The following is a 26,740-nucleotide window of genomic DNA, read 5'->3' on the forward strand; positions in this document are numbered from 1 at the left end:
GGAATTTCTGAGTAGCAGGGAGCTTTCAAATGGATATCTCTGGAGGGGACAAAAAGCAATCATCTACTTATATTTTCTGTCTGGTTCTCTGACTTCTTTTCTAGCTTTGTCTGAGTCTAGAGGATGGGCTCTGGGGTGGGCACACCTGAGTTCGAATTCAAATGTATTAGTTAGATGCTCTTGGGCAAATTACCTAAACCCTCTAAGCCTCGATTTCCCCTAAGTAGAGATGATAATACCAAATCCAGTAGGGTTGTTGGAGGTTTAAATGTGATCACATATATAAAGCAGTCAGCATGGGGCCTGGCACACTGGAAATGCTTACTGAAATAATAGCCATTAATATTATTTTGTTTGATGACTTGGTAAATAAAGATGAAAACGCAGCTTTCTGGTCAAATTTCACCCCAGCAGCTCTGGCGACAGCTACGCTTCTCTGATTGTAAAGAGGGCAGTGCATAGGTGGGCTGTAATTTTATACAACACAGTGTGTACCCCACAAAGTGATAGGATAGAGGTAAGAGCCAGGACTAGTTGATAGAATGCACCAAAAAACACAGATTTGACTCAACATTAAGAACATCATAGAAAGGGGAGATGTTCACCAGCAGATTGTACCGGGTGGAGTCCCTCCTCATTGCAGGTATCTTATACCAAGGTTGTTATAAGGTTCCTGTAAAGGGCTGGAGGTGGGGATAGATGTGCTTCCTCTAGAGGATCAAGCTGAAATGCATTCTTCCCGGACGTTTGTCCTCCTGAGTGGTCTCCTAAACCCTCATCCCTGCCCAAGGAGCTTCTAGTACCAAGCTTCCCTGAACTCTTCCTGGCAAGCACAAATAAACACACATTTACATATATGGAAACTGTTCAGCAGGAATTCCCAGATCTAGGCAGAGGCGGAGAGTAGTATTGGAATTGTTTTACCACATAAGGATTTTTTAAATGCCCCCTACACACCCACTCGGTGTACTTTGGAGGCCTCTGGTTGACATTCCTATGTCAGACTTGGATTCTGGTCTAGACTGGGAGTTTAAGCTTTAGTTGATGGCCCAAGATGCATTTCATGTGAGAAGGACCAGCATGAATGAGGAGAATTCAAATCTCCTAAGATTAAAACAAAAACTCCTCCGACCCCTCATTCCCCCAAATACACCACACGCATGCAAGAGGAAATGCACATGCATGCTGAAAAGTACACACATACACACCCCCGGAGGGCACCCATCTGACCTGCTGGCTCAATAGGAGGCTGGGCCCTATTGAGAAAATGTGGGAATAGGGGAGCCTGGGCATTTTCTGAGGGTTGGCAAAGAAAAACAAGAATGCAACATGACGTGAGCCATTGGTAACTTGCCATTGAACCAATCCTGCTAACTGATAGGTTCCAACCAATGGGCCTCATGGGAAACTAATTATGTATCCTACCTGGTTAGGATGGATCACTTAAAATCAAGCTTGTTTAAATCCACATTACACAAAATAGATAGCTTTATGAGATCTCAAGAAATAAACAACCCTGATTCAGGAATTAGAGCCATGTTATTACTGTGTGACGCAGACCTGCATTTTCTTGAAAAAAAGCAAAAAAGCATTTTTAAAGAGAGAAAAAAAATATGGTGAGTGGAATCTGGCAGATCCTGGGCACTGTAATATTATCTGTAGATGAACTTTAAAATGTTGTGGTAAAATATACAAACATAAAGTTCACCATTTTAACCATTTTTAAATGTTGTATATAGGCTTTTCATCTATCTGTTGAGATAGGCCTCTATCTCATCAGATGGTAAACACGGCCAGCCACTTCAAACAGTAAGGCCTATTTACTTGGCAAACTGAATTTGTAAGCAATTTGCATCTCTGCTCTCTGGAATCACAATTGCTGTTTTCAGAGGTCCCAAGAGGAATTAAAACTGCTCCTAATTTCCTATTTTTGTTACAATTTCCCTAATGGATATCATCAGCCTACAAACACAAACACAGCTCTCTAATTTAGGTGGAAGAGCTGCAGCTCAATTCTCTAAAATCACTGCAGGTAAATGAAGGCGAGGGCAGAAATAAAATAGCAGCATCGTCCTTCTCGGGAAGGTCACAGAGCAAGATGGCGCCAAGGACTGATCAATTCTCAGTTCCAGGATCAAATCCATTGTGAACGCTTGGGTAAAACTACTAATGTGTCATCACTTTTCTTATAATCAGTACTCATGTGATGACACACAATTACATCATGCTTCTCCGTGAATTTTTCACATACGAATTCCATCGTAGCCGCCCACATTGTTTTCTGCGGCTGCTCTAACAATTACCACAAACTTGGTGGCTTTGAACAATAGAAATGTATTATCTCAGGCTTCTGGAAGCCAGAAATCCAAACTAGGCCAAAATCAAGTTGTCATCAGGGCCACACTCCCTCCAGAAGCTGCAGGGGACGATCTGTTTCCCACCTCTTCCAGCTACTGGAGGCTGGCGGCATTCCCTGGCTTGCGGCTGCACCGTTCCAAACTTCCCATTTCTCTGCTGGGTCTTCACATGGCCTTCTCCCCTTACATGTGTAAGCTCCCTCTGCTTCTCCCTTATGACACTTGTGATGCATTTAGGATCCAGCATAATCCAGGATCCTCTTCCCATCTCAAGGTCCTCCAGTTAATCACATCTCCAAAGACCTCTTTCCAAAGAAAGTTACATTGACGGGTTCCAGGATTAGGACCTGATGTCTTTGGGAACCATTCTCAGCCTTCTAAACCAGGTAAGGCAGTGCAAGTATTCCCATTTAGCAGAAGTGGAATCTGAATCCCAAGTGAAATGAAGTGACTTGTCTGGGTTGAGGTACAAGATGAAATTCTGCATAGGAAATTCCATATGTACTGGTTGCCAAAATCACAAAAGCCTCTGGACTGGTGGGTAACCTACCTTGTGGACGTGGTACCATGCAGACAGAAGGGTGGGGTGGTGACAGGGAAGGGGGTGGTGCTATTGGTGGTGGTGTCACAGGGACCAAGATTCCCCTGGTCAGCCCAGGTGGGCAGTGTTGGCATCCAGGTATGTACCCAGCTGAGCTGTGCCCAGCTTGCTGCAGCAAAGCACTGGCTTCTGGGTCCTAAGGATATGATTTAATGAGGAAGGCACTGTGAGAGTACGGCAAACTTGCCTCAGACAGGGGCTTGTGACAACCAGGCCAAACAGATCACACCAACAATTTCTAAGGGCCAAAAAATTACCAGGGAGTTACTGGAATAATTGAACGAATGCTTTATGTCACAATCTGTGTCACTTGGGAGGCAGTTTTAGGATAGACTCTATATAATTTATTTTATTTAGAGAATATACTCTTAAAGTTTTGATTCATCTATTAATTCTGATTACTTGACCAGCTGTTAAAGTTTTGTTTTATTTAGCATCATCCCTAAGTGACAGAGCTCTTGGGCAGAAGAACCTGGGCTTCAGAGTAGGGCCTGCTCAGAAGAGGAAACACTTGCTGGTCATATTTCTCCAAATGAGTTGATATCTTCCCTGATGCTACCACATCAGGTGGTTAGATGTTCTCTGTAAGAGCTTTTAGTTCTTCACCTGCTCCACCATTCTGGAGTGCATCATACTTTGAAGTCCTGGCCCTACCTCTCAAGGGAAGCTAACCACAAAGCAAAGGGCTACTACGGACTGAAGAATCACAGGTTACAGGATGGTACAACCAGAGCAGCAGAGCATCAAAGAGGCCAGCCAGGATCTCCAGCTCTAGTGGCCAACAGACCCAGGCTTACACCATTGTTTGCCAGGACCTAGCTTCGTGAGAGCAGCCAAGCCATCCCCCCGTGAGCTTCAGTCTCTCCAGTTGTACAATGGGGATAAGAAGGCCAATCTCAAGGAGTTGTCATGCGGTTTGTAAAACGAGAACACACATGTAAAATGCACAGAAAATTCCCAAGTTTGAGTTGCATGAGTTTTACTGTCATCTTTGAACTTTTCTATATTATTCATGTACAATGAGTATATACATTAAAAAATAAAACCAATAAAAGTGATTTAAGAGAGGAAAAAGCAAGGAAGTGCTATGCAATGCAGGGTGTAAACTTTGCTCATTATAGCCTCTGGATGAAGCTATGACCAACTCAGGAAATGGCTCTGATCCACTGACCTTTTCTTCTTAATAATGACAAATACTATTCCTAAGCCCAGGACTTTATAGACATGGGTTCACCTGTTATAAATAACACTACAAGGCAGACATTATAATAGTCCCATTTTTAAAGTGAGGAAGTTTCCCCTGAGAACTGGAACAAGACAAGGGTGCCCACTTTCACCACTTCTATTCCACATAGTACTGGAAGTCCTAGCCAGAGTAATAAGATAAGAGAAAGAAAGGGCATCCAAATGAGCAAAGTGGAAATCAAACTGTCACTGTTTGCTGATGACGTGATTGTATACCCAGAAGACCCTAAAGGCTCATGCTATACACCAACACCGACCAAGCTGAGAATCAAATCAAGAACTCAACCCCTTTCACAATAGCTGAAAAAAAATTAAAATAGTTAGGAATATACCTAACCAAGGAGGTGAAAGACCTCTACAGGGAAAACTACAAAATACTCTTGAAAGAAATCACAGATGACACAAACAAATGGAAACACATCCCATGCTCATGGATGGGTAGAATCAATATTGTGAAAATGACAATATGGCCAAAAGCAATCCACAAATTCATTGCAATTCACACCATCAAAGTACCATCATCATTCTTCACAGAACTAGAAAAAACAATCCAAAAAGGAATATGAAACTGAAAAAGAGCCCACACAGTCAAAGCAAGGCTAAGCAAAAAGAGCAAATCTGGAAGCATCACATTACCTGACTTCAAACTATACTATCCAGCTATAGTCACTAAACAGCATGGTACTGGCATAAAAAATAGGCATATAGACCAATGGAACAGAATAGAGAACCCAGAAATAAAGCCAATACTTAAAGCCAACTGATCTTTGACAAAGCAAAAAAAACCAAAGTAGGGAAAGGACACCCTTTTCAACAAATGGTGCTGGGATAATTGACAAGCCACATGTAGAAAAATGAAACTGGATCCTCATCTCTGACTTTATACAAAATTCAACTCAAGACGGATCAAAGACCTAAATCTAAGACCTGAAACCATAAAAATTTTAGAAGACAACATCTGAAAAACCCTTCTAGACATTGGCTTATGTAAAGACTTCATGACCAAGAGCCCAAAAGCAAATGTAACAAAAACAAAGACAAATAGACGGGACTTAGACTAAAAAGCTTCTGCACAGAAAAAGAAATAGCAGAGTAAACAGACAACCCACACAGTGGGAGAAAATCTTTGCAAAGTATACATCTGACAAAGGACTAATATCCAGAATCTACAAGAATTCAAACAAATCAGTAAGAAGAAAACAAAACAAAACAAAACACTCCCATCAAAAAGTAAGCTAAGGACATGAATAGACAATTCTCAAAAAAAGATATACAAATGGCCAATAAACATATATATATATATATATATAAGCTCAACATCAATAATGATCAGGGAAATGCAAATCAAAACCACAATGTATTATCACCTTACTCCTGCAAGAATGATCATAATAAAAAATAAAAAAATAATACATGTTGGTGTGGATGTGGTGATAAGGGAACACTTTTACGCTGCTGGGGAGAATGTAAACTAGTACAAATATAATGGAAAAAAGTGTGGAAATTCCTTTAAGAACTAAAAGTAAGAACTACCATTGGATCCAGCAATCCCACTACTGGGTATCTACCCAGAGGAAAGGAAATCATATGAAAAGGATACTTGCACACACATGTTTATAGCAGCACAATTTGCAATTGCAGACATTTGGAACCAGCCCAATGCCCACTAATCAATGAGTACATAAAGAAAATGTGGCATGTATACATCATGGAATACTACTCAGCCATAAAAAGGAATGAAATAATGGCATTTGCAACAACCTGGACGGACTTGGAGACCATTATTCTAAGTCAAGTAACTCGGGAATGGAAAACCAAACATCATTATGTTCTCACTTACGAGTGGGAGCTAAGCTATGAGGACAGAAAGGCATTAAGAATGATACAATGAACTTTGGAGACTCGGAAGGGTGGAAGGAGGGAGAGGGATAAAAGACTACATATGGGGAATAGTGTATACTGCTCATATGGGTGCACCAAAACCTCAGAAATCACCACTAAATAATCTATGTAACCAAAACCACCTGTTCCCCCCAAATCTATTGAAATTAAAAAAAAAAAACTGAAATAAGTAAATAAATAAATACATAAATAAATACATAAAGTGAGGGAATTTGGCCAGGCGTGGTGGCTAATGCCTATAGTTCCAGTACTTTGGGAGGCCAAGGTGGGTGGATTGCTTGAACCCAGGAGTTCGAGACCAGTCTGGGCAACACGGTGTGGGGAGGATGCTTTTTTTTTATTTTGTTTTTTTGAGACGAAGTCTTCCACTGTTGCCCAGGCTGGAGTGCAGTGGCGCGATCTCGGTTCGCTGCAGTGGGAGGGTGCTTTTATGCTCTGTGGGGACTCACCACTAGCAGTTGGGAAGAGACATGCTGTATGCATTGCTGCAGGTTTAAGACAGGCCCCTGGGAAGACTGAATGCCATGGGAAAGCTTCAGAGCAACTGTCTGATCTCGTATCTACTAAAAACACAAAAATTAGCCAGGTGAGGCAGGGCGCAGTGGCTCACGCCTGTAATCCCAGCACTTTGGGAGGTTGAGACAGGTGGATCACGAGGTCAGGAGTTCAAGACCAGACTGGCCAACGTGGCGAAACTCCATCTCTACTAAAATACAAAAATTAGCTGGGCACAGTGGTTCACACCTGTAGTCCCAACTACTTGGGAGGCTGAGGCAGGAGAATCACTGGAACCCAGGAGGCAGAGGTTGCAGTGAGCCGTGATTTTGCCACTGCATTCCAGCCTGGGCAACAGAGCGAGACTCCATCTCAAAAATAATAATTAGCCAGGTGTGGTAGTGCACGCCTGTAGTCCTATCTACCTGGGGGGGCTGAGACAGGAGGATCACCTGAGCCTTGGGAGGTCAAGGCTGCAGTGAGCCATGACTGCCACTGCACTCCAGCCTGGGAATTCCAGGGCGTGCTCTGTAAGCCACTCACTTTCCCCATGTGCCAATCCAGCTTTGGGACTGGGGCTTGCCCCATGTTATCCCTTCACTGCCACCTTCAGGAAAGGTGGAAGAACCTTGCTCCTAGCTGATTTCCTCTAGCAGTAGTTTACTACTGGTGTCAACTAGCTGGGGCCCACCTGGCCTGACAGCAAACAGGCTACAACTTGCACAGACTCTGGAGGAATTGTCCCTGATGATGGAGAAAGTGTGAGCATGGCTGGGGTGTAATGTCCTGGGGCAGGTGTCCCAGTTACTTTATCTCCTTCGCAAAGGGCTGCACTGGCTCCTCTGGGTGCTGCTGGCGAGTGGCGACAGCTCAGGGGAGCGGGATGAACCCTGGCCTCCGAGTCTGGGGCCCCATCCCATTTCACTGGCAGCTCTGCCACTCATCAGCCAAGCGGCCTGAGGAATGCCACGTCTTCTCCCAGGACTGTGAAACAAGAGGGCTTCGAGGCCTCACATTCTCTGAGTCTCTTAATTCCACAGAGGAAAATTTTTCATGGTTAAAAATGTCATCCAAGAACATTAAAAATAAATTCCCATTTTCTGTGGAAAAAGGCTTGAGTCTCTACCTTGTTCCTCCTCAGACCCCTTAACTCTGGTATTTTTACTCCCCTCAAAATAACCTTTTCAAAGGGCACCTGCGAACAGTTGCGTGGCCTTTCTGTGAGAAGGATGCTTTCATGCTCTGTGGGGACTCACTATTAGCACTTGACCTGACTGTGCTCGCATGGGAAGAGACAGGCTGCACGCATTGCTGCAGACTTAAGACAGGCCCCTGGGAAGACTGAATGCCATGGGCAAGCCGCAGAGCAACTGTCTGATCAAGGATCACTGGCTGTCCTGAGACTCCACGCCCCCCAGAGACCTTTGGCCAAGTGTAGGGTCACAACTCACCAAGGCGGTTTTTTTTTTTTTTTTCCAACGGAGAAAGTCTTTCTATGTTGCCCAGGCTGGTCTGGAACTCCTAAGCTCAAGAGATCCTCCCACCTCAGCCTCCCAAGTGGCTGGGACTACAGGTGCACACCACTGCCACTGTGCCTGGCTTTCTTCCTAACCTTTTATCATTAATAGGAATCAGAAAGAGACCTTCATGTGTTCACTTGGATACTTTGGTCAACAATCAAGAAGAGAAAAGCTGACTTTTAAAAACATATAATTTGTACAAATTCATTGAGGTCTAAATGTATGTGAGCTACTTTCCACCCTCTGTTCCAGACACGCCCTGTGATCTCCTCAACAGAATGGCGGCAACACGTTCTTACAAAGTTGAAAGGAACAGGAAGGGATGGAACCTCAGAGCCAGACAGCCCTTTGTGAGGAAAGGGGAGGCAAGCAGTCTGGATTCTTGAAAGGAACACTGGGGATGGTCCAATCCAGGAGTAGCAGTTTCCATTTCTGGCGTCAACTCCAACTGACTGATTGGGAAGCAGTTTCTTGGGACGCTTGTGTTCAGAGGAGCTCTGGGGCTGTTTCAGCACCCAGCTGGAAGGAGTGCTGCATTGGATTCCTAGGGTTGCTATCACAAATTACCATAAATGTGGCAGCTTAACATGACAGAAATTTATTCTCTTACAGTTCTGGAGACCAGAAGCCTAAAATCAAGGTTCTGGGAGAACCATGCCCTCTCCAAAGGCTCTAGGGGAGAATCTTCCGTTGCCTTCCCAGCTGCTGATGGCTCCTAGTGTTCCTTGGCTGATGGCAGCATCCCTCCACTCTCTGCCCCTGTCTTCCCTTGGCTTCTTCCCTTTGTGCCTCTCTGTGTGTACATCTCCCTCTCTGTTCTCTTACAAAGACATTAGTCATTGAATTTAGGGCTCATCCTTAAATCCAGGATGAGTTCATCTTGAGATCCTTATCTAGTTACATCTACAAAGGCTCTATTTCTAAATCAGGTCACATTCTGAGGTTCTGGGTGGATATGCATTTTTTTGTGGTGGGGGGCGGAATTATTCAACCCAGTGAGAGTGCCATGACCGTTTAGCAAGCTTGACATGGGTTCGGGGCTGTGCAGGGATAGGGTTCATGTCTTCTGCCTTCTGATCTGCCATCCTGATGTAGCTCAAGCCCACAGCTTTACAGATGATGGCGGAACTGAGGTTCAGACAATACAAATAAAAGGGTTTTGACCAGTATCATATAACTACGTAATGCTACAAGAGTCAAGAACAGAGAAAAATGAAGATAAAGAGGTGGGGTAGGCAGTTGGGATGGGGAAGTGTAGGGGTGGGAGGGGATGAAGATGAATATTATTGTTTTGGTTGTGGAGTAACTGAGAAGAGCATCTTTGCATTTAAAACCATTAGCCAAAGAGGATCTAGATGGGACGAGAAAATAATAACCAGCCAGTTGGGGAGAAAATGTAGGAGTGTTAGAAGAATTAGTACCGCACTGGGGATCAGTTTGCAGGGGATCATCTGCCCTTTTTCAGCCAAAGGAATGAGAGCTCCTCTCACTGGGCAAAAGCCTTTCCAGGCTGGTCCCTGAAAGCATCGTGCGTACAGATGCCTGCTGGTTGCCATGGTGAATGATGCTGATCTGAAGAAATGAATAACATGAGCGTTAGGGGCAGCAGTGGGATTATTCAGTGTTGAGAGAAACAACACAGAAAGCCCAGAGTGGAGGAGGGAGAAGGCACCATTCTCTCAGCTTTAATCTACTCCACCTCGGAGGGCAGAGCTCTAACCAGACACGCTGCGAGCATCAGGTAAGAAATATAAATGGCTCTTCTTGGAAATGGAAATGAGTTCTTTTCACACTCTGTTTGGAGAAGGGCTGGGCAATGGTAAATGAATAGTTAAAAATAGGGGAGAATTTAGAAATGGAAACAGAGGAAGAAAAATCAATAAGGGAGATGGACCTGGTCCTAAAAGCTGAGGATGCTATTTCCGTCTTGACAGAAATCTCTTAAAAATGTCTGCTGAGGTAATTCCATCTGTACAGACAGCTAGTGGCAGATAGGAAGCCAAGAGAACATTTGTGCGTGACAAGAAACAGGAAGGGTTTTACACAGGTGGCTGCCTGTGTATCATAAGTAATGAATTAGGCTCTTTTCATTGTGGTCGAAAGTGTATTTATAGGGGTGTGTGGGGTGGGGAAGATGAGTGTGTAGAGGACAACAAGCCAGGGAACACAAACGTTCAGTCTCCTTCATGATGACCTTCCCTGGAAGGGTCTGAGCACATCTGTCTCATCCCTTTCATTCTCCATTTATTGGGAAGAAATTTTCAGCCACATAGAAAGACACTATTCACCTTCCCGAGCATCTTAGCTCACTGTTACCCTTACAGAAGCAAAACAAGGATTGAGAAATTACTCAATGCTGTGCACCTTTCCGCAGCTCCACTGCTGGAGGAAAATGGGCACAAACACAAGAGGATGGGGGCAAGCGGAGGAGAGAGAAAGGCAGGTCATAATAGCCATTGGTTTGGCTTAATATCCAATGCAGGCGAAAATCCAGTTGACAGCTGTTTACTATGTCACTGCAACCCAAAATGAAACCTACTGGATTTCATGTGAGGGAGGAGGGACGGAGGACAAAGCAGGGTGAGACCTTTACGTGAATATACGTAGGCTGACTATGACTTTCTCTGTATTTCTGATCGGGGAAATCAGTAGAGGGGACTGCAAGAGAGAAACTAAAATACTTGAAGATGGCTCTCTCTTATCAAAGCGGGGCCTGGCAATCTGAAGAGGGCTCATTTGATTTGTCTGGAAAAACAGCAACTGGGTCTCAGTCCTGGCACCTCATTTTGCAATAACGTCTGTAACTAAACCCGGCAGCCTCGCATTAGGAAATGCAGTGATTAGGCAGCATTGAGTCCTTTTTCTACATATTCGCGGTGTGACATCAGGTTGCTCATCCGTAAAATGGGAATCTAGCTCAGAGGATGTGATGAAGAATAAAGGAAATTAATTACTATCTGTGAATCATCTAGCATGATCAGTGACATAGCAACCACTTACTGTGAGTGGTTATTACCATCATTAACATTCATAATACCAGCAGAGTTAAATAGTGGTAGTTATGCTGATATTAGGGGATGATTATCTTCACCTATAAAATAAATTTTCTGGTAACGCTGGTTTTGAAAAAACAAACAAAACAGGAGAAGCTTTGGGGTGAAATCAGCTGCTAAAGAGTGACGAAGCGAATTTCCACTCACCATGGGCAACAGAACCAGGAGGCTAAAAAAAGCAGTGGGCAGAATGTTCTAGATCACTGAGTTCACAGTACTTACAGCAGAAACAGAAGGTCAGGGAGGAAAATTGAGGTCAATCAATTGCCTGAGGGGAGGTCACAGACCTGAGAATAAAGGTGGAGTCTCTGAGGTTCTACTGATTTCTCCTACTTTTTCGTCTTTTTTCTTAAGGGTATGAGAACAATGTTATTATCTGAAGGATCTTGGCTAGGGTGGGATGTGGCTGGGATTACATGGGTGCATCTCTTTTTAGGCCTGAAATTTGGCATGGGATGGTTTTAACTTTTGTTCAGCCACTTTTTCGCTATGCCTAAATAACAGAACATCTAGGCCTCCATTTCTTTGTCTGTAAGATGAAGGCAATATGAGAGACTGTCTCAAATGTGCAACAAATGGTGGCTATGATTATGATAAATACATACTTAAATCGGGGGATGTCACTCTTCACTTTGATTCTGGTTCTAGAATCGGGATGAACATCGAGGTGGGGAACATTTCTTATACAGGAGCCATCATCTCCTGGTCGTCCTCGGAGCCCTGCCTGGAGGACTATTACCATATTATGTATAGGCCCAACTGGAACAGCATCTTCTCTGGCTATCTTCGCTACAGCTTCCACCACGAGGAGAAGGTGCCTCGAACGATCAGCTCCGTGGTGCTGGAACATCTCGCCCCTTCCACTCTCTACTTCCTGTGCATCAGCTGTAAGAAGGCTGCCTTCCCTTACAGGCACTACTGCACCATGTTCCACACCCTAGATAAGAGTCCTCTGGCTCCCGGAAGCTCCCTGGTAGACCCCCAAATCTCCCTTTGGGTGCTGATGGCTATTCTGCTGGCCTGCTTCACAGCTGTCTTGGCCTTCATCTGCCTCCAGTTCTGGTGTGTCCGTTGCCATGAGCCGCGATGGTCTTACAGGGCTGGCCACATGGAGGAGGCCAATGGGTTGGTGAGATGGCCAGAGGAGGCCCCGGATCTTGGTCAGAGGGAGGAAGACCTGCAGGGGCTCCCCCTGGTGGAAGTGCCACGCAAGAACTCCAGAGATGAAGCTGAACTGAATCCTGAAGCCAACCAGGATGCCCCTGATGCGGGTGCCTTACAGAGAGGGGGTGGTGACCAACCCGCCATACTGCCTCATTGTGGGGAATGAGAGTGGGGGGGAGACAGCCCGCATCATGTAGCCTAAAGCTTTCCACACAGTAGGTCTTTTGTACAAACATGTCTATAGGCTACCCATTTCTCTCCCATCAAATGTCATTGCTATTGTGGGTCACCTGGGTTGGATGAATGCCCCATGACAAAGCTTCTCAAGCTGGAAAAGGTATCCCCCAGGGTATGTCCCCCAGGGTATGCCAAGGCACCAACAGGGCATCTCTGCAGCAGCGTCCACTCGGAGGACACAGTTAAGAATTGAAATCTTTGTTTTAACATTAAAACAAACATGGATATGTTATAAAGTAGAAAGCAAACATTTGCATGACTTAAATAAAACAGCACTTGAAGGAAATGTTTGAGTTGCGAGTACGCTCTGGGAGGTACACTTTTGGGCAAAGGTGGATGTCTAGTTTCCTCTGCCCTTGAGGGGATTACTTGGAAGAGTGTGAGAACCCTTGCTGTGGAGTGTTTTCCAACTTTTAGGCAATCACACACCACCTGTCTCTGTTTTTTAAAATCATGGATTATCTTTACTATTATTAATAATACTTTTTCTCTCTTTAAATTGACTCTGTTTTTAGGTGTAAACTTATTTTCAAAGACAGCCTTATTTTAGTCCATAAGTGAAAAGCCAGCACCCTCCTGCTACAAACAGAAGGGAAGAGACGTAAGAATAAACATCATGAAAACAAGATAATATTAAATCTGACTTAGCTTCTATTGCCTGCCAGTGACTCTGAGCTTAATGCCCGCTTGCTTGTCTTTGATAAAAAGGGAGATCCAGTGTTGGAGAGGTAATAAACACATATTAGCACCAATATTTGTCTTTCCCTTGATACAGCATAAGGTTGGAAAGAGAATCGAAAAGGGAAGTGCTGTTTTTACTTTATGAGTCAGTGTTAATTAAATGCCATGTCTGTGAACCACTTCAAATGCTGTCAGTCAGCTTCCCTCGATTTGAGAAAATTGTCTTGACCAGACTAGGCGGGCTGTTCTGGAGAAGATGCCTGCACTCTCCAAGCATCATCCTAAGACTTTCCCAGTGCCCTCTTGTATCTATAGAGCACAAAATCCCAGAATCACAGGACGACACTGCAGTGAATCAACTGAGAAACAGCAGGAGCTGAGAAGCCAAGACGAGAAGCCCCACATCCCTATTCCCTTGCCTACCTCACGCATTCCCTGCTCAGCACCCAGTCATGGAGGTCTGCTTTTGCCCCCATTCCTGCTACTTGTGAACAAATAAAGATTCATATACTCATAGCTGTTTCTGCCTGGATCTCATTGCTGCCTTTTTCCTTTCTCTTTAAAGATAAGAGTCCCGCCCTGTCACCGAGGCTGGAGCGAAGTGGTACAATCATGCTCACTGTAGCATAAAACTCCTGGGCTCAAAGGATCCTCCTGCCTTAGCCTTCCAGGTAGCTGCTGGTGCATGCTGCCATGTCTGGCTAATTTTTTAATTTTTTTTGGTGGAGACAGGGTCTCGCTATGTTGCCCAGGCTGTTCTCAAATTCCTGGTTTCAATTATCCACCGGTCTCGGACTCCTAAAGTGCTGGGATTAAAGGCAAGAGCCACTGTGCCTGACCTCATTGCTGCATTTATCTCTCCACCTTCTTACTCTTCTAATTAAGGGACACTTTTCTATGTGCTTTTTCTCACCAACCCTCTTTTAGGCAGGGTAGGGCAGGACTACTTACCTTGGATCCATAAAGGTAATAAGGCTGGACGTTGGCAGGTTTGTCTCGTTGTGGTTCTTGGGTGAAAGGAATGGCAGTCCGCACAAAACTAGTAGAAGCAAAGGGATGGGAAAGAGTTAATATGGTGCTAACATTATTCTTCATGGGACACAGATAACAGGAGTGCTTCCTGGCCAGGTGAAGGTTTGCATTGGTACAAGTGCACTGTTAGGTGGTTGACTATAAAGGTACTAAACTCTTCTGACATCTTCCTATTTAACTTCCCATTCAACTCCTTTCCATAGATGGGAAAACTTCAGTCTAGATTCCTGGGCTCAACCAGGAGCTTGTGGCTGCTCAGAATGACACTAGGCAAGAATAAGAGTGGGCTGGGCTTGAACATGGCTTTCTCTGGGGCTCCACTCCTCTACCTTCAGTTTGGTTTCTCAAGAGCAGAGTTCAGCAAACTCTTTCTCAGAAGAGCCAGGCAGCAAATATTTTTAACTTTGGAAGCCAGATGGTCTCCGTTGCAAGTACTCAACTCTGCTGTTGCAGCATGGAAGCACCCAAGGACAATAATAAACAAATGGCATGACCGAGTTCCAATAAAACTTTATCAATTACAAATCATTTTCACTTGTCACCAAATATTATTATTCTTTGGATTTCTTCCCCTCAACCACCCAAAAGTGTGAATACTATTCTCAGCTCATGGGCTTTACAAAAACAGTCAGCAACTAGACGTAGTCTGTGAGCCACAGTTTGCTGCTCCCTGCTCAAGAGTGTTAAAACTCCTATATCTTTATAGAACTGGAAATCTATCTCGCTTAGTGTGTGGATTCAGGTACATTTGTGGATATCTCCCATACCCTTCCATTCATTCAACACATACTCATTTAATACTTGAGCCAAAGCTTGGAGATACCTAGAAGAACTGCAGATTAATACATTTTTTTGCACCCTTACATACTTATTTTGTATGTGAATATCCATGCCTTACCTCTTTCACCAGGTTATGAAACTTTCCAGGGATAAAGAAATTAGGTCTTGGCTCTACCTCAGTGCCTGGCCCAGGGCTGTGTGCACCTTGCAGGAGGCAAGTTCCACTTTGTCATGTGTATTTGTGCTCTGCAAATGTATGCTGTTTTGCATGCATGCTTTCAGATATGTGGATATCCTTACAAACATACAATCTGATCATGTCATCTCCTTTCCTCAAACTCCTTCAGGGTTAATAAAAATGCACGATCCTGCCCTGGCCTCTAGAGTACTGCACAATCTGTTCCTGTGTTATCTTTCATGGCACCATTTCCCACCCGACTAGTTTTACCCTCATCAACCTCTTGGAGAAACCCTTAGAAACTTGTCTGGAATATTCTTCTGCCTTTTTGCCCTTATTTATTCCTACTCATCCTTTGCATCTTAACTCCAGCATTACTTCCTCAAAGAGGCAGCCTCCCTTGAGGTTTGCATGACTTTTTAGACTGGAACAGGTGGTGCTGTTACCTCTGCCATGGCCCTGTGGGCTTTCCTTCATCTCCTTATTCACTATTTGTAATGGTACATTTGTCGTGTGATTATTTGACCACCTATATCCTCCTCTAGTCTGAAGACTCAAGAGACAGGAAGGTATCTGCTCACCATGGCATGCCCCATGTTTTACTGGAGCAGTAGAACACCCAAATGGGCAACTTCAGAGTAGTAGTAGAAAGAGCTCTTCAATGAAAGAAGACCTAATTGTTAACAACATTCAACTGTCAATCAGCTCTGCGACCTCAGACAAGTGACAGAGCACAGAGCCTGTGCCCAGGAGGGGGTCTGAGAGACTCCTGTTGCAGGAACCACTCACATGTGTACCGGGCCTAGTTTGGAGGAGGCAGCTGGTCACTCCCCCAACCCCCACCCGGCCCCCTCTGAGGGATTCCCTTACCGGTTCGTGGACCCATTGTAGCAGTAGTTGGGGAGAAAGTCAAAGTTCAGTTCCCAGAAGACATGCAGGGTGATACGGCCATAGGGAGCGGACACATTGTGATTGGCCTCCCGGAACATGGCGTCAAAGCTGTCCAGCGTCATGTGCTTACAGAGCAGCCGGTGCGTGAGCCGGTTAATCTCCAGCAGCCACTCCAGCTCCTGTCCAGAGACAGAACCCACAACTGCTGAGGAATTGCTTGTAAGGATTACATGTGTGCTTTATCTTACTGCTTCTGTTCATGCAAGTGACAGCTGCTCAGACAACCTCCTGACCATCTACATGGCAACCAGGACCCCTGCAGTAGCAAGTGACAAGGTTCCCTTCTTCTGAGAAGTGGAAGGATTGTCAGACTATGCTGAGAGAGATGGAGGCCCAGAGGGTTAAGGGCAAGGTTGGGGAAACGAGGCTGCATGGCTATCCCGTGGAAGGAGACCACGGACCATGTGCAAATCCCCTTTGGGTAGAGAACAAGCTTACTAGATTTCCAGTTTCTATATCGATGAGAAAAGAGCAATACTAAGAGCTACCACTCATTAAGGGTTTACTATCAGGTTGAACCCTATGACGTTACTGGTTTTTTAGGTTACTGGCAATTTTGTCTGGTTCAACCAAATCAGTATGTGCCAGTTTTATATGCGTCAACTCATTTAATGCTTATCAAACTCTATGAGGTCAGTATTGCTGCTGTTCTTATTTTACATGTATGGAAATCGAGGCTTTGAGAAGTAAAGTAACTTGGCTTCAAATCCAGGAAACTGGGCTCCAAAGTGCACATTCTTAACCACTATATACTCTAACTGCTATAGAAATTCTAAAAAAAGGTGGGAGCAGAATGCCTCATCCTTTGGAGTGTAGGCCCCTTGAGGTATCACATGGGGTTGGCAAAGGCGTGGCTACAAGCCATGGGCAAGCAGTCTGCAGTCAGCGCATGATGACTGGGATCCATGCGCACTGTGGGCCCTGAACAAAGGAATCCCATCTTCAGGCAAAGTGGGACACAGTAACATTGAATCCCAGCAGGACACGGCATTTGCTGGGAAATGAAGGAAAAGTATAACTCTTCCAACACGCTTTGGTCCCTCATTGTCCTGCAACTTCCCCCCATTGCTATCAAAAGGAACCAAAGTACAGCCTTGTGTAGAGACAGAAAGCACCTTAGGCCACTCCTGTGTTGTTTTGGTTAAGCCATCTTTTAAGATCGGTACAATGGTCCCTCATTCAGAGAGGGGAAATGGAGGCCCTGAAGGTTAAGCAACTTGCCCAAGGTCACCATAATAGGCCTTAGGATGTGAATCCAAGTCTCCTTATTCCAAATCATGTGTTCTTGGCTCCTGTGATACAGTTCCCCGGAATAAGGATGCAAGAGCTGTGAAAGTTCTTTCAAAGACAAAGCTAGCTTTACAACATAAAGGCTAAAAGAACACCAGCAAGGCCAATTCATCAGAGCACGACCAGGTGGGATGACCATGGGGTCTGCTGTAATGGCTGGAATATGTCCACAGGAGGCAGCCTCATGCCAGGGATTCAATTTCATTCTCATTAGCCACAAAGACCTCCAGATGGAGACCAGAGTATGGTCAGGTGGAGATCCCAGGCTAGGCTTCCAATTTTTGGAGCTCTGCCTCTCTGAAACTCAGATTTTGTGACTCTAAATTGAAGTGGGCAGAAATGGTTGAAGGCTTGCAAACATACACAGCTAAAGAGACCAGACAGGTCAGGTAAGTGAGATCAACTGGGGTGAACAGAAAGTTTGGGGAGTGAGTCCGTCTATGGCACATTGGAGGGCCCTGCCCAGGTAAAGGTGGAGCTACTACTTCTGATACCCTGTCTGACTGCTGCCATGCTGGAGTGGGGGATTAGTGATGGCAAATCCTGCAATTTTTCAAAAGAAGGTCAGAATTTCAATTCTGGAACAGCATTGGTGGAATAAGTTTCCAGTCATTGTGTACCATGAAGTAAATGAAGGGCAGAAATACAGAATCAGCTTCTCTCCTGGGGGCCTGGCTAGCTGGAATATGTCTCTATTCTGATTCACTTAGGATGGGTACTAAAGAAATAAAAAATACATGGAGTAAGCACTACTCAATTTATTTCTAAGATCGCTGAGTCCCCTGGCACACTGCAGTGCCTGTTACTGGGAAGACAACTGAGAAGCTGTGGAACAAAATTCTGCATTACCGTTCTGTGACTTTAGCAGTCTTATAACACACATCCGTGTTCACAAGGGAGACCGAAGGAGAGGCAGATCCACTGAACCGCAGGTCCACTTCTCCCTGCACATTATGCAACTCAGACGATGTTTCTGCAACACATTTTGGATTTGTTCTTCTGGCCTTGAAACCAGAAGAGGGCATGTGCCAGCTGGATGCAGGGCTCAATGCACCAAAGTGTGGAAAAGGCTTAAAAAGCCATGTGGGCAGTTTAGGGGTCTCCTAAGAGGATGACAGTTTTCCATAGTAAGGCTGATTTACTAAAGGGCAACACAGAAACAGAACCGGGGCAGTAAAACACCCAAATGGGCAACTTCAGAGTAGTGGGAGAAAGAGCTCTTCAGTGAAAGAAGACCTGACTGTTAACCACATTCAACTGGCAACCAGCTCTGTGACCTCAGGCAAGTGAGAGAGCAAAGGTCTCAAACTCAGCACAGTGAGGCCTGGTAGGTCACACACATAAACGAAGCCTGCCAGTGGGGCTGTGGCAAGCTGAAGAAAGTGTAGCCCATCTCACAGGAACTTCTAGTCATTTCTGGGCAATCGTTACCATCTGGGAATGCTGGTCTGGCACCGCCAGAGCTTCTGCATTTTTATTGGAATTCTTCCCAACGTTAAATGTTGGCTCAAAATTACAAGTGTATTATGCCGCCTAAACAAAACGCAGCCTGTGGGCTGCCCGTTTTCAACCTCAGCATCAGGTCTTGCTGAGACTGTTTGCTCAGCCGTGTAAAATGAGGGGGACTAACTCCCCAAATCTTTGCAACCTCTCCCAACTCAGAATCAAGTTGTCTCCCCATCTCAGAATGGAGTTTTTCAGGTGGAGGGAAAGGCTGAGGGGAGCGCACTCCTCATTTTGTTTCTTGGAGGAGGTCGAAGTTTCTCAGCCAGGGCGAGCAGGGGCCGTCCTGACCCACCGGGAGAGTGCTTCCCTGAGGTCTCTTCATGGGCTTCCCAGGAACGGGTGTTCTCCGGGGAGCCATTGCCCTCGCCTGATAAACAAGGGCTTTCACTGCTTGTTTTGATTTTGTTCTCAGCCAAAAGAACATTTAGTGCTTTCAAACAGGTGGGAAGAGGCCATGGAGACACATATATCCCAAATCTTTTTTTTTTCATAAGATATGCTCATTATTGGAAAACTAGAAGATACAGATAAACAAAAAAGAAAAAAAAAATCCCACCACTTGGAGCTCATCACTGCTAACTATTTGGCATAAAGAATAACTCTGTTTCTCAAAATAGAGATGAGCAAATGATTTCTCAGCAAAGTGCGTGCTGTGCTACAGTCTCTCGAAGTAAGTGACCCAGGACTAAGGAGGGTGGTTAGGGCAGGCCCTAAGAAATGCTGTTGAAAATTCACCCAAAATCATTGCATTGCAGCCCCAAATTTATTTTTCTCTCATCTTTTTTCCATAAGCTATTATTTATTAAGTGCTAACTATGTATACAAAGGATTCTTGGGAGGCTGAGGCAGGTAGATCACAACGTCAGGAGTTTGAGACCAGCCTGGCCAACATGGTGAAACCCCATCTCTACTAAAAATACAAATATTAGGCAGGCCTGGTGGCACATGCCTATAGTCCCAGCTACTCAGTAGGCTGAGGCAAGAGAATTGCTTGAATCTGGGAGGCGGAGGTTGCAGTGAGCTGAGATCACGCCACTGTACTCCAGCCCAGGCAACAGAGCAAGACACCCTGTCTCCAAAGAAAACAAAACAAAAACAAACAAACAAACAAACTCTGCAAAGCTCTTTCCAGGTAGTTATCTCATTTTATCCCTATAGTAACCCTAAGAGGTGGATTCTGATATTCCCTCCATTTCTACAGATAAGGAAACAGACTTGGAGAAGCTGAGTAACTTGCACAAGATCACGCAGCTAAGTAAGTAGCAGGGTAAGGACTGGGACTGCAGGTATGATGCTAGAGTCCTAGTTCATTGCCACTTTATTTTTTACCACTTTGTCCACTTAAAATAAAACCCAACTTTATTTAAAAATAATTTTGGACTCATAGAAAAGTTGTAAAAACAGCATACCCTGCATATCCTTTACCCAGCTTCCCCACTGTTAACCTCTGGCAGAACCACAGTACAATTATCAAATGAAGGAAATTAACGTTGGTACAACACTATTAGCTGAATGACAGGCTTTATTCAGGTTTCACTAGTTTTCCCACTAAAGTCCTTTTTCTGTTCTAAGATTCAATCTAGGATTCCATGTTGCATTTAGTTGTCATGTTCCCTTATTCTTTCGTAATTTGTAACAGTTTTCACTCTTTCCTGTCTCTCAAGACCTGCACACTTTTGAGAAATATCATTCACTTTTTTTTTTTTCAGAATGGCACTCGATTTGGGTTCATCTGATATTTTCTCAAAATTAGATTGAGATTGTGCATTTTGGCAAGAATATATCATGACAACAATAATGTTTTACTGGTGATATTAACTTTTGGTTAAGATGGTGTCTGCTAATTTTCTTCATTGTAGAGTCATTCTTCCCTTTGTAATTAATAAGTATCTTGGGGGAGGTACTTTGAGATTATGCGAGTATCCTGTTTCTTCTCAAAGATTTTTTGGTTTAAAAAAATTTTTTATTGTGGTAAGATGCACTTAAAATTGAATACTTTAATGATTTTTAGGTGTACTGTGGCATTAAGTACATTCACATTGTTGTGCAACTATCAGCACCATCCTTTTCTAGAATTGAAACTCATCTTCTCCAACTGAAACTCTGGATCCATCAAACACCATCTTCCTCTTCCCTGGCAACCACCATCCTACCTTATGTATCCATGAATTTGCCTACTGTAGGAACCTCATATAAGAGAAATCATGCAGTATTTTTCTCAAAGTTCTGCCCACTTATTTTAGCAACCGTTGACAGAACTTGCCTACAATTTTTATTATGTTCTAATGGTGATTTTCCATTTCCCAGTCCTACTGTTTATCTGCTTTTGAAAGCACTGAAATCTTCCTTTGATTCACTGAAAGGATAACCAGTCAAGTTTACTCTAACTCTTGAAGAGAGAGAATTAGCAGAGAGTCGTTTAAATTGCTGTTTTCTGGGGGAAAGGAGTAGGCCTATTCCAGGCTTGTGCATCAGAACCAGTTACATAATGTACAGGGTATGATGTTTAATGAAAATGTGGGGCCCCCTTGTTTAAGAATTTCAAGATGGTGACAGCAGAGCAGTAAACCAGCTGCAAAGCCCGTCTGGGCCTTATACTACTGCACACCCGTGAAGCCAACCCTCTTGTGAAATTTCCCCTAGGTTCTTAGGACCATTTACCTACTTGCTCAGCCTGCAGGATCCTAAGGACATGCAGCTGTGTCTGAGGGTTGGCCATCTCTAGAAATCTCAAGGAGACCCCCTCCGCTCTGTCATTCCCAAGGCAATCAGGAACGTAAGATTATTCTTATTCTGTGTAAGTTTTTATTTCTCAGCTCCATTCAGATGGGAAAGAGACTCACTGCCCCTCTTTAACTGGCCCATCACTAGACTAACTACAGTCCCCATCTAGGCTTCTAGTCTGAGAACTCCCAGAGCAGAAATCCCACACGCTCCCAGACTCTTACCACAATGGAGGTCAGATCCTCACTCTCAAAGCGGCTGATAGCCTGGTCCAAGGATTTATACATGGCGGCAGAGATGCGCTGGGTAATGAGTCTGTTCAAGTCAATTGATCTACCCAACAGCTGGATGAAGAGAGAGAGAGAAAAGTTACTTAAAATTCACACTGGCCGGGTGCAGTGGCTCATGCCTGTAATCCCAGCGCTTTGGGGGACCAAGGTGGGAGTAAGACTGCCAGGTGGGAGGGGTTTCCTGAAGAAACTCCAACCAGCCTGTCCATTGAGGTAAAGGCTTGGGAAGTTTATGATGTTTCCAGCAGGGAGGAGCCCGGCCCCTCCTCTTCCTGTGTGGAACCTGGGATTCCAACAGCCTGGCAGGAAGTTCTCTAGCTGAGGGACTCTGGCCTTGTGAAAGTCCCTGTTTCCCCCCTTTTTTTCCCCTTTTCACCCAATAAAACCCTGCTTTACCCACTCTTTAAACAGTCTGCAAGCCTAAGTTTTCATGGTCGTGGGACAGACAAGAACCCCATCTTTAGCTGAAATGAGAAGTCCTGCAACAGGAGGATAGCTTGAGCCCAGGAGTTTGACACCAGCATGGGCAACATAGTGAGACCCAATCTCTACAAAAAATAAAAAATATTAGCCAGGTGTGGTGGTGTACATCTGTAGTCCTAGCTACTTGGGAGGCTGGAAGTGGGAAGACAGCTTGAGCCCAAGAGTTTGCGGCTACAGTGAGCTATGATTGCACCACTGCACTCCAGCCTGAGCGAGAGAGAGAAAGACCCTATGTCTCAAAAACAAAGGTTCTCACTGACACCTGATGAGTATGTGCATGCACTGATAGGAAACTGGATTAAAATTACAAAGGACATAACTGGGACAAATGGGAACTGTATTTAGAAAGCAGTACTGTTAAATTTCCTGAGTATCATCATTCTATTCTGTTTTTATAAGAGAATGTCCTTGTTCTTAGGAGATACAGGCTGAAGCATTCAGCGGTGAAATGTCATGATTTGGCAACTTAAACTCTCAAATGATTAAGAACAAAAGTATGTACATTCATCACACACACACAAACAAACACACTGTATAAGTGCTAGAGAGAGCATACATACATGAGAGAGAGAATGTGAACTAAATATGGTAAAACATAAATAACTGCAAATCTGGCTACGGGATAATAAGTGCTCATCGTATTATTCTTTCAACTTCCCTGTAGGCTTGAAACACAGGAAGTTTAGGAAAAATACGATTCACTCAGGCTGTGGGAAGAGGTTCAGGATACGCTCTGGTTTCCCATAAATGTTTCTGCTGACATCCTAAATTTAGCCCTGAGGTGCTTCCTGCATCTTTCCTGTGCTCAATTCAGTCACCAGGGCACAGCAGCTGCCTCAGCAAGGGCCCAGTTTGTGCCTTCGTGAGGGAAAATTTAAAAGCAAGAGGATGAAGGTCTGATTACAGGATGGAAAATATAGCTTAAGGTACTTTCCACTGGGGTACATGCGGGCACTACTGCAGCTGCTATGTAGATAGCAATAAACATTTGTCGAGCACCTGCTGTGTCCATAGCACTTTGCTAGGTGTCAAATGATTATTCTTAACTATTTTATTTTTCAACTTCTCTTTTGGCACAAATTTTCTACCAACTGACTAGGGCCCCTTATACCCATCTTATGCACACATAAAGCCCTCAGTATTTAATATCCTGTGGCTAATTCTGGCTGCATTGTAACTGATAGCAGCAATCTTCTGAGAGGTTGAAAGAAAAGCTCTCATTGAGCCCCTGCTGTTGACAGAAGTACAAATTCTATTCCCTGCCCCCTCCCCCACCCCGTTTAATGAGTCTCCATTTCCTTGGATTTCTCATTGCAATGGGAATGTCCAGGGTTTCTGAGATGAATTCTTTCCTTTTCACCTCTGGCATGGGCTTAGCCTCAGCCCGGACCTTTCACAAAGATCAGGACCACATAATAAGCACACAGACATCACAGCATAAAGGCCATTTTGCCACCCACTTGGCCAACAGCAGGGCTCTAGGAGGAGGGCTCGCCATCTGCTGGGGCATCTCTTATGCTGTCTGTCTCCCTCACATTAACATTGTTAAGTGGGGATGTTTCTCGGTTCCCAGCAACATTTCCTCTATATCTAGGGTCAAATGTTAATAGAAACCAACTCTGCACACACAAAAAAACCAATTTCTACCATGGATTTGCCCTGACATGCTTTCGTTTCAAAGGCGCCACGGTCTTCCTCACTTAGACCAGCACTTGGGCCCTGTTCAGGGACAGATTTACCCATCTCTGAGTGGCATCCCAACTGGAAAAAGTGGGCTGCAGCTTATGATGAGAAGACGAAGGCTTTGGTTGCCATAACTTGTCAGAGGTCAGCTATAGACGGTGGAGAAGCCCAGAACCTGAGCCAAAGGACGCCCAATGCCTCTTTATTGTTTATGAGATCCTGAGGCTGTGCTACACCCAGGCTCAGAAACCCACACTGGCAACGTGCCGGGAAGACAGTACCCAGGCCTGATTCCTGATCTCTAGGCTGACTTCACAGCTGCTCTCTCCTGCCCCTTCCATCTCCATGGTGGCTTCCGCTCCCCATACCTGGACGTGTCTCTGTTTCAGCAGTGTTTCATAGCGATTGGACGGTGGATAAGGAATGATGACGCCATAATTCTTACACTCAGCTCGAAAACGTTTATCCAACAGGACACTGGAAGTAATAAAAGTGAAACAAGGTCAGTAAACAGACAGTGAATGACTCTCAACTGCCCAGATACTTCTATTTCAGATCATAGAATCTACCCACAGAGCACTATCTTATATATCTTAAGCAAAATTGTTTTCTGCTCTAGATAAGTTACTTCACATTTCTTTTGAGTCACAGAAGCTCAATACGTGAAACAGAGTTTCTAAGTTAAAGATGGGCAACACTGAACTTGGGCCACTTTCCTCTTTTATTCATTTACCACAAAAGCAATTGAGTGCTTGCTTGGTGTATCCCAGGAAACATTCTGGGTACTGGGAATACAAGGTGCCTCTCCTCATGGAGCTCATATTCGAATGAGGAAAGACTGATAAACACAAACAGAGGAATGAAATAATTTCAGATAATAGGTAATAGTTGCATAGTGTTTATTATTTCCCAGGCACTTTAAACACACACATACAAACACACGTCATTTTAAATCTCTCCACAACCCTATGAGCTGGGAGTGTTACTATCTTTCACATTGAGGCATGGATTGCAGAGGAGCAAGTGCTTTGAAAATAAGAAAATGGGATCATTTGGAGTTAGGAAGTCAGGCAAAGTCTCTCTAAAGAAGTTTTGCTAAATGGAGGCCTGAATGATAAAATCGGAAAGATCTAGGGGAGCACTATCATTGACACCATAAGCTTGGTTACGTTTGAGAAAAGGAAAGATGGCCAGTGTGGATAAAGTACAGTGCAGGTTGCACCGTATGGTGCAAAATGAATTTATGACATTAGACCAGGGCCAAACCAGGTAGGGCCACACAGATCCTAGTACAGAGGCTAGGTGTATTCTAGACATAACTAAAAGCCACCTAAAGGTTTTATGCAAGAAAGAGACATCATCTAAATCTACACTGTCCAAAGTAGTAGCCACCGGCCACATGTGCCTACTGAACACTTGAGATGTGGCTGGTCCAAATTGACATGGGCTGTAAAACACAGGATTTTGAGGACTTAGAAGAAAAGAATGAAAAATCTCTAATAATTCCTATATTGAGTATATGTCAAGATTATAATGTTTTGGATATGTGGGGTTAAATATATTATTAAAATCAATTTCACCTGCTTCTTTTTCCTTTTTAAAATACCTCTACTAAAAAATTTAAAATAACATCTCTGGCTCACGTTTGTGACCATGTGGCATTTCGAATGAACAGGACTGACCTAGCTCATGGTTTTCCTCCTGGGTTTTCTCCGAATCTCTCAACCTCCTCAACTTTCCACACTTTAAAAAATCACTGATCTTACAGGGAAGGGTGTAGATAAAAGCCCATAAGTTAGACAAAGGAAGACCCAGGGTTCGACATGCCTGAGTCTGTTTCTACAGATGATGGAACAGTGTATTTGGAATCAGAATTGTCTTATAGAAGCCAGAAACCCAACTCACTGTTAGAACCACATCCCATTCAATCCACAGATGCGTATTGACTACTCTGTGAAAGGCTGTGTTCTCTGCTTTCCTTGAAATCCTACATGCATGCTTTCTATACTTTCCAGCCTTTAAGAGTCGCGTTATTTAATGCACATCCTATGTTAACAGAAACTTATATGTGCTGCACATCAACTCCTATTTGAAATATATCAGGGCTACTTTGGCTGTTAAAAGCAAAATGAAGTAAATCCGTTTCATAGAGAAATTATTAAAGCAAGGAACTATCCTTGAAATTACTGGTTGGTATGTTTGGATTTCCAATAAGAATGGAAATACCTATATATAAATTTGAGGTTTTCCTTGATCAGTGCTGTTACAGGTTCTTGAAAACCAAGAACTCACGAGGGTTTGAACCAACATATAGTGGCAATACCAAGGAGCCTCTAAGCCTGATACATCTCTGATCCAGACTTCTTCACTGGCCTCCTGTCTGGTTTGCACACACCCATTCTTCTCCAATTCATTCTCCGTACATTTATATTTTTAAGGGAGTAAACTTTCACAAGTAAATAAAAATCGAATCGGGTCACTGTTGTACTTTTGAAACCATTCGGAGTCATTCCATTCCTGGGAGAAACAGCCACAAAGCCGGCGTGCCCTGGCCCTGCCCACCTCCCC

The 26,740-nt window shown here is 44.2% G+C and overlaps 3 protein-coding genes across 8 annotated transcripts in view; 2 read left to right on the top strand and 1 right to left on the bottom strand.

Moving 5' to 3' along the window:
• Nucleotides 1–13,769, top strand: part of FNDC9 (fibronectin type III domain containing 9) — a 110,726-nt gene extending 96,957 nt beyond the window's left edge. Inside the window, exons 2-3 of one of the 2 annotated variants that reach the window (XM_050793964.1) lie at nucleotides 9,779–9,861; nucleotides 11,822–13,769. In XM_050793964.1, coding sequence (XP_050649921.1) covers nucleotides 11,829–12,503 — 675 coding nt within the window. In that variant the 5' untranslated portion in view covers nucleotides 9,779–9,861; nucleotides 11,822–11,828 and the 3' untranslated portion in view covers nucleotides 12,504–13,769. Of the gene's footprint in view, nucleotides 1–9,660; nucleotides 9,862–11,821 lie in introns of those variants that run through there. The other variant, XM_050793962.1, reaches the window with a different exon arrangement.
• Nucleotides 1–26,740, top strand: part of MED7 (mediator complex subunit 7) — a 437,050-nt gene that overhangs the window by 214,352 nt on the left and 195,958 nt on the right. The gene's annotated exons all lie outside the window — the stretch shown is intronic.
• The window catches only part of CYFIP2 (cytoplasmic FMR1 interacting protein 2), a 132,221-nt gene that overhangs the window by 41,081 nt on the left and 64,400 nt on the right, over nucleotides 1–26,740 (bottom strand). For all 5 annotated transcript variants that reach the window (XM_050793900.1, XM_050793897.1, XM_050793899.1 and 2 more), the window contains exons 20-23: nucleotides 24,541–24,649; nucleotides 21,941–22,060; nucleotides 16,116–16,315; nucleotides 14,207–14,294 (exon numbers count right to left, since the gene is read on the bottom strand). In XM_050793900.1, coding sequence (XP_050649857.1) covers nucleotides 14,207–14,294; nucleotides 16,116–16,315; nucleotides 21,941–22,060; nucleotides 24,541–24,649 — 517 coding nt within the window. The remainder of the gene's footprint in view (nucleotides 1–14,206; nucleotides 14,295–16,115; nucleotides 16,316–21,940; nucleotides 22,061–24,540; nucleotides 24,650–26,740) is intronic.

The sequence above is a fragment of the Macaca thibetana genome, chromosome 6 (assembly GCF_024542745.1).
Source record: "Macaca thibetana thibetana isolate TM-01 chromosome 6, ASM2454274v1, whole genome shotgun sequence".
Classification (NCBI taxonomy): domain Eukaryota; kingdom Metazoa; phylum Chordata; class Mammalia; order Primates; family Cercopithecidae; genus Macaca; species Macaca thibetana.